The sequence below is a fragment of the Thunnus albacares genome, chromosome 10 (assembly GCF_914725855.1).
Source record: "Thunnus albacares chromosome 10, fThuAlb1.1, whole genome shotgun sequence".
Taxonomy (NCBI): Eukaryota; Metazoa; Chordata; class Actinopteri; order Scombriformes; family Scombridae; genus Thunnus; species Thunnus albacares.
In genome coordinates, this window is record NC_058115.1 from 10,568,653 (window position 1) to 10,581,651 (window position 12,999).

At 37.3% G+C, this 12,999-nt stretch overlaps 2 protein-coding genes across 2 annotated transcripts; one reads left to right on the plus strand and one right to left on the minus strand.

Annotated features, from left to right (window-relative positions):
- Positions 1–311: 311 nt before the first annotated feature.
- itk (IL2 inducible T cell kinase) lies at positions 312–7,884 on the minus strand. Its single transcript, XM_044364490.1, has 17 exons — positions 7,237–7,884; positions 6,969–7,073; positions 6,764–6,845; positions 6,491–6,616; positions 6,191–6,228; positions 5,373–5,524; positions 5,221–5,286; positions 5,071–5,125; positions 4,506–4,585; positions 4,028–4,170; positions 3,769–3,843; positions 2,725–2,893; positions 2,394–2,610; positions 2,222–2,286; positions 1,939–2,057; positions 791–948; positions 312–693 (listed from the first exon to the last, which is right to left on the minus strand). Exons 1-17 carry the CDS (start codon positions 7,372–7,374, stop codon positions 628–630), a joined length of 1,854 nt encoding a protein of 617 aa, XP_044220425.1. The 5' UTR covers positions 7,375–7,884; the 3' UTR covers positions 312–627.
- Positions 7,885–9,289: 1,405 nt separating this feature from the next.
- med7 (mediator complex subunit 7) lies at positions 9,290–12,122 on the plus strand. Its single transcript, XM_044363256.1, has 2 exons — positions 9,290–9,440; positions 11,070–12,122. The coding sequence occupies exon 2, from the start codon at positions 11,079–11,081 to the stop codon at positions 11,841–11,843; it is 765 nt and encodes a 254-aa protein (XP_044219191.1). The 5' UTR covers positions 9,290–9,440; positions 11,070–11,078; the 3' UTR covers positions 11,844–12,122.
- The last annotated feature ends 877 nt before the right edge of the window (positions 12,123–12,999 follow it).

Sequence of the window (12,999 nt, forward strand, 5' to 3'; positions counted from 1 at the left end):
CATTTCTGTGGACGATTTGATCATTTTCTCTGTTGTGAAAACGTTTCACCATTGGAATCCATTGTCCTGGTTTATACCTACTGGCCACAGCTGCCGCTCTCCATAAAGAAAAGCGAACAATAAGCCTTTTACAGCCACCTGCAAAGCGTAGGAGGTGAATGTTTAAAGATAGATTTTGAGTTGTAGATTTTTTTTTTATTTCTGAAAAGCATATCACCTGCTTTTACTAATGTCTAACAAGCTGATATTAATGTAGTGCTGAAAGTATGAAGCAAACCTATAAGGAAAAAATATGGAACATTTAATATTAGTCAAAATATTCATTTTATTAACAACAAATCAAACAAAGCAATCATCACACCTGTTTAATGTACAAAGATCCTATGGAATGTTTAAAAGCTTTAGTTTTATGTTAAAAACCCGCAGTATGCAGCAGTTGCTGTGTAAATGGACTGTATGAACCTTGTAAGACGGTATGAGCTATGAAACAGATAAAGTGCAAAATCTAGGGGTTTGGAACACCTTCAGACACATCTAAACAACATTTGACAAGAAATAGGAAATCACTCAATAAATAAAATAAATATATCTACTTATATAGTTATCAAACATGACTCTTGTTTCGGTTCACAGGTCTGAGAGGGAGGCCAGCTCATGCAGCAGCAGAGCAAAGGATGGACGATCGTCTGGTCTCTGAGAATGAAAAGGAAAAAAAGGCTTGAATACAGAGCTCTTTGTTGTCTACATATTTTGTTTTTCTTCAGGAAATATGTTAACTTCCTGTTCCCACCTCCTTCCAGGACCACTCCATGAGCAGGTAGACAGGCTCTGGTGCCAAACGTGGCTTCAGGAGCCTCAAGCCTGCATTCAGGGACTCCACCACCTCAGCATTAGAGCGGTTCTCATAGGGCAGACGGCCCTCGTTGTACACCTCCCACATGAGCACACCTGAGCAGGGGTGAACAGGGAGACTCCGATTATGTTATCATGACATAAAAATCTATAGAAAGATCACCCTGTTGATTGGATAACCTTTTAACTCATGTAAAGACATACAGAAATCAACTCTTGTGTCCCCTGAGGTTGTGCAATGCTAGCTCTTCAGCATTCATTATTTTTGATGAATACCACATGCATCATCCAAAGAGGACTGACAATGTTTTTGTACTAAAGTGCTTTTCAGAATTTCTAACAGAAAAATATGAAATTGAAATACCTATATTGCAGGTGATCCATACTAGCGTCTTGTTTTAATTCAACATCAGATATGCTACAAAAGCAGCTAAAGTTAACCTGCATTGCTACTTAATCCAAACCAACCCAAATACTTTACTGTTCAAACTAATATCTGCTCTGCTAGTTAACTGTGGTTGTGATTAATTTTTATATTATATACTGTTATATATCTATGTCTACAACAGTGCTGTGTATCTGTTGGACACAAACGAGTCACAATTTCCTAGTTTGGAAGGTTCTGAATGAAGTGGCCCGTCTCATGGAACTTTCCATGACAAGTTAAGAAGCCATAAAAATAGCCACCACTGTGTATGATCTTTGGATAATATATACTCTCCATGAATGAATAAATAAATATGGTCAAGGGCCAACGCTTTTTACATTCCTGAAAGTGTTGAATACAGGCCATATCCGGATGTTATAGCAAGCATTCAAAGAAAAGTTACAACAATGTGTACAGTATGTCTTGAAATTGCTTATGTAGCTTTGGGTTCCATGGGATGATTTTGAATGAAATAGTGTAGCTTTCTGTGTTGGTTGTCTATATATAGCATAGACCACCAGAGTAAATGGGCTGGTCAAGCTGCTGTTCATCTGTGAGATCTATAAATTAAAATTGTTTGGATGGTTTAAAGACAGAGGAAGACTGACTGACTGACTAAAACAAGACAGGAAGTCACAGAAATAGAGAGATAAACGCACCGAATGACCAGACGTCAGACTTGCTGCTGAACTTGCAGAATTTGATGACCTCTGGTGCTGACCACTTGACAGGAAACTTGGAGCACTGGGAGCTTGTGTACTGATCATCAAGAACAAATCTACAGTACAGACAGAGGACACAAACCACACACCATCATACAATGTACCTGTACGCTAACTATAGTAAAAACATAACAAAATGTTGGATAAAAGTTCCAAACAATATGGTGAACACACACAAAGATTTGGCAAAGAATATTCAAACTTGTTGGTGAAATCATACCTGGTCATACCAAAATCAGACACCTTCACCTCATTGTTCCTTGAAACAAGACAGTTCCTTGCAGCCTGCAGTAGAAAGAGGAGCAGAGGAGAGAAAATCTAGTCTAACAGCAGATATATAAAAGTGTATTATTTAAAAAAAAAAAAAAAAAAAAGGTTATCTATTGGTTTACCAGGTCTCTGTGGATGAAGTTAGAGCTCTCCAAGTAAGCCATCCCCTCACTGACATCCAGACACATCCCTAACATCACGTCCTGAGACAACTGCCCTTTCCTGGCTCGCAGGAAGTCTGACAGACAGCCATTCTCCATGAACTCAAACACCAGACACATGGGAGAACGCTGGGTGCACACACCATAGAGCTGAACCAGCTTAGAGTGGGACAATCTCCTGTTAAAACACACATACACACAACACACACACACACACACACACACAACCACACATTAGCTGAGTTGATTTTACCCTGAACAACATGAATGAATCATCACGAGTTGCACTTACATCATGACTCTTGCCTCTTCTTTAAATTCCTCATCTGACATGCACTCTTCTCTCACCATCTTCACCGCCACCCTCCTCTCCCTCCACCTCCCCTCCAGCACCAGCCCGAACTGGCCACTGCCTAGCTCCTCACCCAAGGTCAGCTCCTCAAGGTGCACCTCCCACTGATCTGTTGAGCAGCAAGCAGGTGGTGAACAAAAACACCTATTATATGTTCAGTTAAAGTGAAATAACCACAATAGTGGGTCATATCAGTGAAAACAGCACATGTGCAGATATAGATTATAACTTTAATTTCTAATGAAGTGGGCTTCAGCAATGAGTGATGAAAGTTTCTAGTTTGTTGCATAACACCATAGTCAGGAAAAATATTCAAATAATTTATTTAGCAATAAAACACTATAGAAATACTCCAATATAAGTCTTGCATTTAAAAATGTACTTATGTAAAAGTACAGAAGTATTAGCAACAAAACACACTTAAAGTATTCAAAGTAAAAATATTCATTATGCAGAATGGCCTTTGTCAGTGTGCTATTATTGGATCATGATTATTTATGTTTTAATATGTAAACTGTACTTAAATGTTGTAGTTGGTGGATGTGGAGTTAATTTTCACTGCTTCTTACAGTACATGTTGAGTAGTTTAATCTGTAACAATACATCATATCTTATGTACTGATCATTTGTTTTTTCATTATTTTGTGCGTAAAATCTTAAACTACAAAGTAAGTAGTAATTATAGCTGTCAGATATGTATAATTGAATAAAAAGTACAGTATTTCCATCTGAAATGTAAAAAGTAAAAGTAAAAGTATGAAGTTAAATAAAATAGAAATACTCAAGTAAAGTACAAGTACCTCAAAATTGTACTGAAATAAAGTACTTGAGAAAATGTGCTTAGTTACTTTCTATTTCTGCAGTAGGGTGACTATCAGGATGTACTGAACACACTCTGAGTACATTTGCTGGAGCAAGATGACAACCACTAGAGGTCAGCAAGCTCCAGCCGAGCTTTATAAATCCAACAGTACATTCTCTAACCTTTGGAGGGATCAGCGGTGTCCTGGGAGCAGCCTCCGCCTTGAGAGACCGGGTGCCTCAAACGTGTTATCAGGCCTGCCAAGTAAACAGATACACACATATAGATTCAGCCCCAGATATAGACACGCTTATAAAGCATCTCTATGGCGCCTTATATCACAATGTTTGAGAAACATCAGCTGCTTTATCAGCTGAACTTCCTCTTAGCTTTTGATCCTTCATGTTGATTCTGGTGCATGAGGAAATCCAGGGCGATTACCGGCAGCATTGTGTTGGTGGTAATGGATGAGCTCAGGAATGGTGCTGAACAGGTACTTCTCTGCCAAGTAAAATGCGGACTCTCCTGTTTCTGTCTGTCGGATTTGGTAATGTTTCACTCTTGGATTCTTCTCCCCATTAGACCTAAAGGTGATATGATGAGAAAAGAGATGTTTTTATGCATCATATCATATAAGTTACCAAAGCAAGCATTATAAGTAAAGGTTTAGCTGAGAGAAACTATTGTGAAATGTGAGTGCATTACAATAAACAATATAGAAGCTATTACTTTCAAATCAAGCAATGTGATCAGACACCAGGTGTGTATGTAAAAGCTATTATTAGTTATCCTGCCAACATAACAATATAAATTGAGACTTGAGAAAATCATCAAAATAGTTCAAATGTATATTGCATAATTATGTTTAACTATATGATAGATAAGAACAGAATAACACGCAAGAGGGATGTAGAATTACCCCGGTGCTTTGGTGAACACCGACACTGTGTAGACTCCTGCCTGTCTTGAGTCACGCACCATGAACGCACCTTCTTTTCCCTAAAAATCAAGCGTTGAAACCACACAGAATCATCAAAACTAAAACACATGTTTATTGATTGTTTCTAGGTTCTGCAACTAACACCAGCATTGGCCCAGTAGTCATTTTAAACCAGCAATGTGCAAGTAATAGATGAAAATGGATAGTTGTTTTTCCTCCCTCTTGCAAAACTTAGCAAAAGCAGTTCACAGCAGGAAATTCAACATTGTGGTTGTGAGGCAATTTTCATGTCCTATATGATGTCAGTCTCCTGTTGTGCAGGTGCATTAATTTTGCAAATGCTGCAGATAGTTGCTGTTGGTACAGTCACAGGAAAAGTGCACTGCATCACACAGCAGCAACAGCCTGATAATTAAATATTATTATCAGAATTATTAATGGCGTTTTGTTTTTTTTGTTTTTTTTTTGTCGAACCAAGATTGGAAGAATAAACTAATGAAAATTGGATTATTACAGGATCCTTAAATGCTGACATTGTTTTTACCTCTCTCATTAACAACTCTTCTGCTTCCCCTCTGGTTATGTTTCTGTTGTACCATCTGTGAGAGGACATAATAACCACAAATTAATTCATTCTTTAGAGAACAGAACTGACACGTTAACCATTAGAAAAGAGAAATGAAATTAAACTCACTCAAATCTCTCAAAATTGTTGCCAAATTTTTCAGCTACGTAAGTATTGGGCACAAAGCCTGTGTTCCTGATGAGAGGTAGGAAAAAATGCACATTAGTTGTAGACTTGTGGTCCGTAACTAAGAATGAGATGGGAATTTATATGTGCTTTACCCCTTGTCATCCTGTACGGCCCACCAGTCAGGGTGGGAACTGCTAATCAGTATATACTCCTGGTCTTTCCGAAGCGGCAAGTCCTCGTCCCCGTATGGTGTGTAGTCTTGCAGAGCGATGACCACCCTCTGTCCTGAATCATGCAGTCCCACCTGATAAATATTTTTTAAAAAAAACAAAAAACCTTAATCTATGAAATGTGATCAGAGATATTATTGAGCTATATCATTATCTAAGAAACAAACTGTTCTGATGAAAAGACCAACAATTGTGTGATACTGTGAAAAAGAGAAAATGCATTAGCAGTGTGTCTTCATAAAAACATAAACTCTATTGTGAAGTAGCTTCAAAACGGTGAGCAGTGACCTTTTTTACTTTACATTTTCTTCAAAAAACACATAGTAGACAAAATAGTATAAACACAGTGAGTAAGTACCTTAACAAAATCATCACAATGCCGCTTCAGTGGGTTATAACAATTTGAACAATAAGAATATTATGTTTTACGTCAAGCAGTGGTTGTCAGCTATAGAAGAGGCTCAGCTATCACATGATATGAGCAATATAAGATAAGTAACCAAGCTGCAAAGATGTAAAATCATTTGTGCCCAAACTGCAGGTGCATTTGTTTAAAAAAAAAAAGAAAAAGAAAAAAAAAGCATAATTATTTAAGATGTCAAGGGGCGCAGCCTTGAAAATAAAACAATTATAACTTAAAGCCAAACAAGAAACACACACACGCACACAAAAAATATCCAAAAAGATGTTATTTCTATAATTTGAACAGCACTTGTTATCTATGCTTTAAAAAGTGATACCTCTGGATCCGGGATTTGAGGGAGTGGCTTTTTAGAAGCTGTGGAGAAACGAGAATTTTGAAATTGGACATGTTATAGGCACATTTAAATTTACAAAGTAACAATTCTACATTGGATGTTGTAGAATGCTAAGTTACGTAACACTACTCAATTAAGATCAAGCTCAGTTTTCCGAAAACCACATGATTTTTTTTATCTGTTCATGTACATTTGAATGAGGCGAAACCAAATACACAAATTAGTGTTAGGCCCTTGATGAAATATTTAACAAAGAGAAAGAAAAGAAGAGATAATACATACCATAACCAACTGGGTCATATACATGACAGCCCGCTGCCAGTTTCTCTGTTTGTTGGCAACATCTCCATTTTCCATCCATCCAGAAGTTTGGGTGGTATTTTGTAACCAAATTGTTACACTTTGTCTCTATATCAGTAACAAAAGAAATAACTTATAATGTATAAAGTTTATAATGTATAAAGTTATACATTTGTGTGATGTACAACCAAGAGTTCACAGTTATTTGTTGTACTACTATCATTGCCTGAACCATATTGTTCTGAAGCTGTTTACCCTCTTTGATGGCTCTGACCCATCTTTGACGGCAATCGTTGTCTGGGGCAAAAATGTAGAGGTAATGGCTGTCATGAAAAACCTGTAGAGACATTTGGATTTGAGAAAATTGTGTTAAATCATACACACTACACTATGTACAGCAAGTTTACTGTAATTATTCTGTTTTTGTAGGAGTTATTATTTGAGAAATTGCGAGCCTCACCTGAAAAGGGTACTTAAAGTTGCATGGTATGGGGACATCACTATAAACAAGCTCCACACACTTAATTCTGGACAACTCGATGCAGCCTTTCAGCATGGGCTTTTTCTGAAACAACATGATCTTTACTTTTTGTATGCTATACACATTGCGGATATGATTCAAATCATAGTAGGTTCCCTGGAGGTCAAATTTCCAGACCAAAACTTCTGATCATCTGTATAATTTCAAATTAATAGCCAGCGTATTAATGAAATATGTGCATACTTACTCCCCGACGGCGTTCTGAATACTTCAACTCTTGGGTATCCAGTACAAAATATCTCTCCTTGTAGTTGCATGGCGATGTTCTTTTCTTTTGCTGAGATTTTTTGATCATTGTTCCTTTCAAAATCACCCTGGGAAACATGGCAACTGCTATTCAAATAAACAGTCAGAAACACTGACAGACTTTGGCTGATGGAGAGAGCACTTCACTGTCAGAAAAAAAAAGAGTGGATGATCACTTGATAAAGCGTAGCCGTAGCGTTTCCGGCATGAAGTTGTTGCACTTCATAAACCACATCCTTACGGCAAGAAATGGGTTGTGCTAGCAAACAAGTGCACACATACACACACACATACACAAACACACGCACACACACACACACACATACTGTACATGCACTCACATACTTTCACTGACTGTGTTGCAATAAGTCAGCAATGCAGTAGTAGGAGGGTGATTCTTTAATCTCTGCCCTTTGGAACATTTTCCACCAATATACGAACTTTGATGGTAATGACTGTGAGCTGGTGATGACGTAAGCTATGGACAGGGGCTTCTTTAGGCCACCAGAAAATGTTGGGTATGTGTATTAGAAGATCATTTTACACACATTTTTGCAGCAACACTTTTTTTTCTTAGTTTCTGGATGTTTTTTTTTGTGTTATATAATTATATTTTGTTGGTATATCCTCATCATTTGCTTTGCTTTTTCTTTGATTATTTCTCACTTTCTCTCACGTGGTTTCTTGTATTTCTTATCTCTCTCTCTCCCTTAACGGTCGACAGACACAGAACTACAGATAAATAAAGACAGATGTGTGCTGGAAATCTAAAAGAAAAAATCATGTCAATTACAGTTGCAAGCAGTAAGATTTGTGCTATTGAAATTTAGTCATGAAGGGAAAATAAAGGTGATTAAAAAGATGAAGAAATAACGGTTGGAGTTCAATAAACGTAGAGAACAGAGTTCAAAACATAAAACAAGTCAAACTCACAATAACGGTTTTTCAAAACATGAAAGACTGAGAGGAATGCTACAGCACCACCATCTGGGAAATGATTCCTGTTCCTTTGGTCTGCATTAAAATTTTGGATGAGACAGGACTGCCATCTGCTCCAGGATTTTCACTAAAGGTAAGGCCGTTTTTGTCAGAACAAATACATTGAACAAAATGAGGACAAAAACATAAAATTGAATAGAAAATTGTAATCTGTCACAAAATCAGGGTTTAAGAAAATGTTGACATTTTCTGTTCAATATTTATATCTCTATTATTAGTTTTGACATTAGGTCTATTATGAATTTAGAACAAGTTTAACATTTTGCAAAAGTGCAAAAATTTCCAGATAAACCTCCAGACCATTTTAAGGGAGCCTGTGTTGTGAAATAATAATAATCTTAAGGTAAATTAAGAATGCCCTTAATTTAAAATACCTTTACAATGTTTGGGAACAGGACTGTTATGTTATATACAAGTTTTGTTTTTGTCTTTCAGTTGCTATTTTCACACAGAATTAACAACAATAGATTTATCTGTTTGTGATTGTAAGATGCCCTCTTACATAATCGTTTTAAACTTCTACTATATCGTATAAGTTGTTCCTGTTTCTTTTATTAGTTAGTTCTTTTTTTGTTTGTTTGTTTTTTTAATCTCAGGCAGCTGTTTTAATGCTTTTGTCCTGCCATTGATAGTCATTGTGCTTCTTGCTTGAAGTGCTCTATAATACATGAACGATTGTTATTATTAGCCAAGGTAATAGATGTTTGTACATGGTAGTTTTTGTAAGTTTTTGTTTGTAATCTTTGGTGTGTTGGTATAAAATATAAATTACAATATAAATTACACTAAAACAGCCTTACGTTATGACAGGAATACAAGTTAACTTAGTCGTTATTAGCTTTGTTTATTGTTATAATAGCCTATCTCTCCCACCTCATTATGTTTAGGTATTAAGCTTTTACCAAGTACAACAATAACGTTGTGTTAGGTTACGACCAATCAGCGTTTAGTTTGTTCTTCCAGTACGGTCCAATCCGCACGACGAAATAAAAATATGACGCTCACAGTTCAGCCAATGGGATCAGAGCATAAACGATCGTCCATGTATGAAGTGGCTAGCCAAGAGCTAATTGTCCGATTACATATCTCTTTTACATTTCTCATTTAAAGTCTACTTTCAGCTGCGACTGACGGGCCATTTAAGAGGTGTGTAGAAATATAACCGCCGCCTTTTTCATTCAGCCTGTCTTGTGAGTTAGCTTTAAAGTTTTAGGTTCCCGTGTTGCTAGGTAGCAGCAGTTTAGCCGCAGTACTGCTAACCCCACAACACATAACGTTAGCTAGTTAGTTAGCTGCATTTGTTTCTAGCGTCATGATCCTGTAACATCTAGTTACGTCTGTCGACTGGGAAGAGAAAACAGAATGAACAACGACGACAAATGTTCTTGGAGATCGAAACTATAACATCTGCGTATCAATTATCTAGGCAGACAGCTAACGGAACTAGCACTGCTCGCTTGTCTCACTCGTATAGACAAACAGTTGACCCAGATACATAACGTTGCTGGTGAATAACTTGTGTAACACTAGTGGGAATTGTAGGCTTGTAAATGTTGCTGTTGTCGTGGACAAAATTCATATTATTTATTATTTGTATTGTTATTCCACGAGGTGGAAAGTAACGAAGTATTAACGTCATTACTATACGTTACTTAAGAAGTTTTGAAGTAACTGATTGTGCTTTACTTGAGTATTTCAACCATACAACTTTATAATTTTACTCCAAAACATTCAAATTAGGAAATAATGTTCCCTAATTCCACTGCGTTTATCTGACTGTAGGTGTTATTGGTTACTTTGCAGATATAGACTTTTACATACAAAACGTATGCTAATATGGGCTAATGTAAATACTATACATTTCAATACCCAGTAGGATATAAAGTAGTTAAACTAAGCAACAATCGATCAGGCTGCATCATTAAATACTAATGTCACTTACACATGAATGCATCAATGCAGTACGCAAAGTTTTTTTCTTTTGTAATTGATATGCAAATACATTTTGCAGTACTTAGCTAACTAAAGACATTCACGTGTTGCACAACTTGTGTGGACTTGTGTAACACTAGTGTGCTTAGTCACTAGTTAAGTAACTTTTTGAAATACTTCTAAATGAGTATTTTTACACTGCAGTATTACTACTTTTACTTATAAGATGTGATTTGGACACTTATTTACTGTTGTTTTAAATTCAGTCACTGATTTAAGTTTATGAGGCATATTAAGCTAGGGCTGCAACACACAATTGCTTTCATTATTGATTAATCTGCATAATATTTAATTGATCAATGAGTTAATTGTTTGATCTATAAAAATGTCACAAGATTGAAATAAATCACAATTTACCAGAATTACAACATGGTAAAGCCCATGTGACATCTTCATCACATGTTTTTATCGTCCAACAGTCCAAAACCCAACGATATTCAGTTGAAATGAAGCAGCAAATCCTTATAATTGAGAATCTGGAACTAGAGAATGTAGAGAATCTTTCTCCCTCATTTCTGGTTTATAATATAGGCTTGAAATCACCCCAAAAACTTTTAAAAGATTGTATTCATCAACTAATTGAATAATCATCTAATGGTTTTATCTCAATATTAAATTAATCAGTGATGTATAAAGTGTAACTTACCATATGTCTTATAAGAAAAAAACAAAAACACGTGTTACCCTTTTTAAACCTGTTTTGCAACTGCTTGCTGCCACCTCCCATTATGTGTTTAGATGGTGAAAAAACAGACAGATTCATCTTTTATGTTATTGTTTCAGGTCAGCATCATGGGTGAACCACAGCAGGTGAGTGCCCTGCCCCCTCCACCTATGCAGTACATCAAAGAGTACACAGATGAAAACATCCGCAAGGGTCTGGCTCCAAAGCCCCCTCCACCCATCAGAGATAGCTACATGATGTTTGGCAACCAGTTCCAGTGTGATGACCTCATCATCCGGCCTCTGGAGAGCCAAGGCATCGAGAGGCTCCATCCTGTGCAGTTTGACCACAAACGGGAGCTCAAGAAGCTCAACATGTCCATCCTCGTGAACTTCCTGGACCTGCTGGACATCCTCATCAAGAGCCCTGGCAGTATAAAACGAGAGGAGAAGCTGGAGGACTTGAAGCTACTGTTTGTTCACATGCACCACCTGATAAATGAGTACAGGCCACATCAAGCTAGGGAGACGCTGAGGGTGATGATGGAGGTGCAGAAAAGACAGAGGCTAGAGACAGCAGAGAGGTTCCAAAAACATCTGGAGAGGGTGGTGGAGATGATCCAGGGGTGCCTTGCCTCCCTACCTGATGACTTACCACAGATGGAGGGCGCAGACAGTGCTAGTGACGGGACAAGGACTGTGTCCGCAGCAACCAGTGTTAGTTGCTCCTCTGGGCAGGCCCCCAGGCTGAAAACTGAACCTATGGATGTAGAGGAAGCAGGGGCCAGCTGTATGGCAGTAGCTCACCAGGACAAGAGTGTTGCTGCTACAAAGAGGGACAAAATGTGGGACAAAGATGCTGCCATGTGCAGTATTATTGATGAAATTGCTTAGGTTTTGTGTTAAGTGGATGTGTTAATTTTTTGTACACCCTAAACTGTAAGTGTTTTTAAATGTATGCCACACTTGGTGTAAGTATGAACAAGTCGGCTGTCTTTTCACTTGGCCTGAAATCCTATCTTGTGCTGAAATGTGTTAATTAAAAAAGCTATCATGTAGATATTGTCTAATAGCTTCAGGGAAGACATTTGAAGAATTTAAATATTACACATCAATTGGGTTGCCAACTTTCACCTTTTGTAATAAATCCAATAAAAAAATTTAAAAAATCAAGTTGCAGTTGGAGTAATACTTTTACAGTAATGTTCCTTAGCTCTATCAATGTTTGTAGGGAAACGGCATCAGATCATAATTTCATGTTTTTCTAATCCATCATATGGATTGAAATTCCGCTATGTTTGCAATGTCCTGTCACCGTGACTTGCACACCTTCTAATCCATCCAAAGTGGTCGTAGAAAGCTCAGTATGAATATACTGTGGTTACATTCCTCCCTCCCCCAAGCCCACCACTCAGGTTTTTGTAGAGGCACTTAACAATACAATCAGTGTTTTGTTGCCTTGACCATGTAACAGTGTCTTACTGCAGGTTGTTCAAGCATGTTGGATTGTTGGGAAAAAAAATGCAACCCTATACCAGACTACTTGATTGGCTTTTGCAAGTTCACATGTTTAATGATGTAAACTCACCACACTTAAGGTACATCCCCTCAGAAGGATCCTAATTTTGTTATTGCAACTCAGACACATTCTTAGGGGGTACATTTGAATATTGAAATGTGCTATATTACCTTCTGTGAAACTATGCAGTTTCACTTAGGTATATGAACATTAATCCAGAAAGAAAAGAGACAGTGAGGGAGCCAAATCTGGTCCTTTTATAGCTGAGTTTTTATGTAATTTTAATAAGAAATGATAATAGAAGTAAGGTTTTAGATGGTAAACAAAGGTTTTCAAGTAAAATCAGTATCTCCATGTATGTTAAGTAACAGGCATTTTAAAAGACTTCTTACATCAAATGTTTTACTTTATGTCCATGCTGTAAAAAGCATGGTGTTCACACTGAGGCTCCTGTGTGGCCCTCAGGCGCAGAAGCTGTAAGAAGAAGTGTATGTGTTTGGCTTGCTGCAGGCTCCAGCCTGATCTGATTGA

Bases quoted from the DNA above. Each gene is read 5' to 3' on its own strand.
- itk (XM_044364490.1), bottom strand. From the start codon at position 7,374: ATGTTTCCCAGGGTGATTTTGAAAGGAACAATGATCAAAAAATCTCAG. The intron at 5,287-5,372 runs GTAAAGCACATA...ACCTCTCATCAG, and splicing joins GCCGTACAGGATGACAAGGG to GAACACAGGCTTTGTGCCCA. The intron at 2,058-2,221 runs GTATGATTTCAC...TCTGTACTGTAG, and splicing joins TCTGATTTTGGTATGACCAG to ATTTGTTCTTGATGATCAGT.
- med7 (XM_044363256.1), top strand. From the start codon at position 11,079: ATGGGTGAACCACAGCAGGTGAGTGCCCTGCCCCCTCCACCTATGCAG.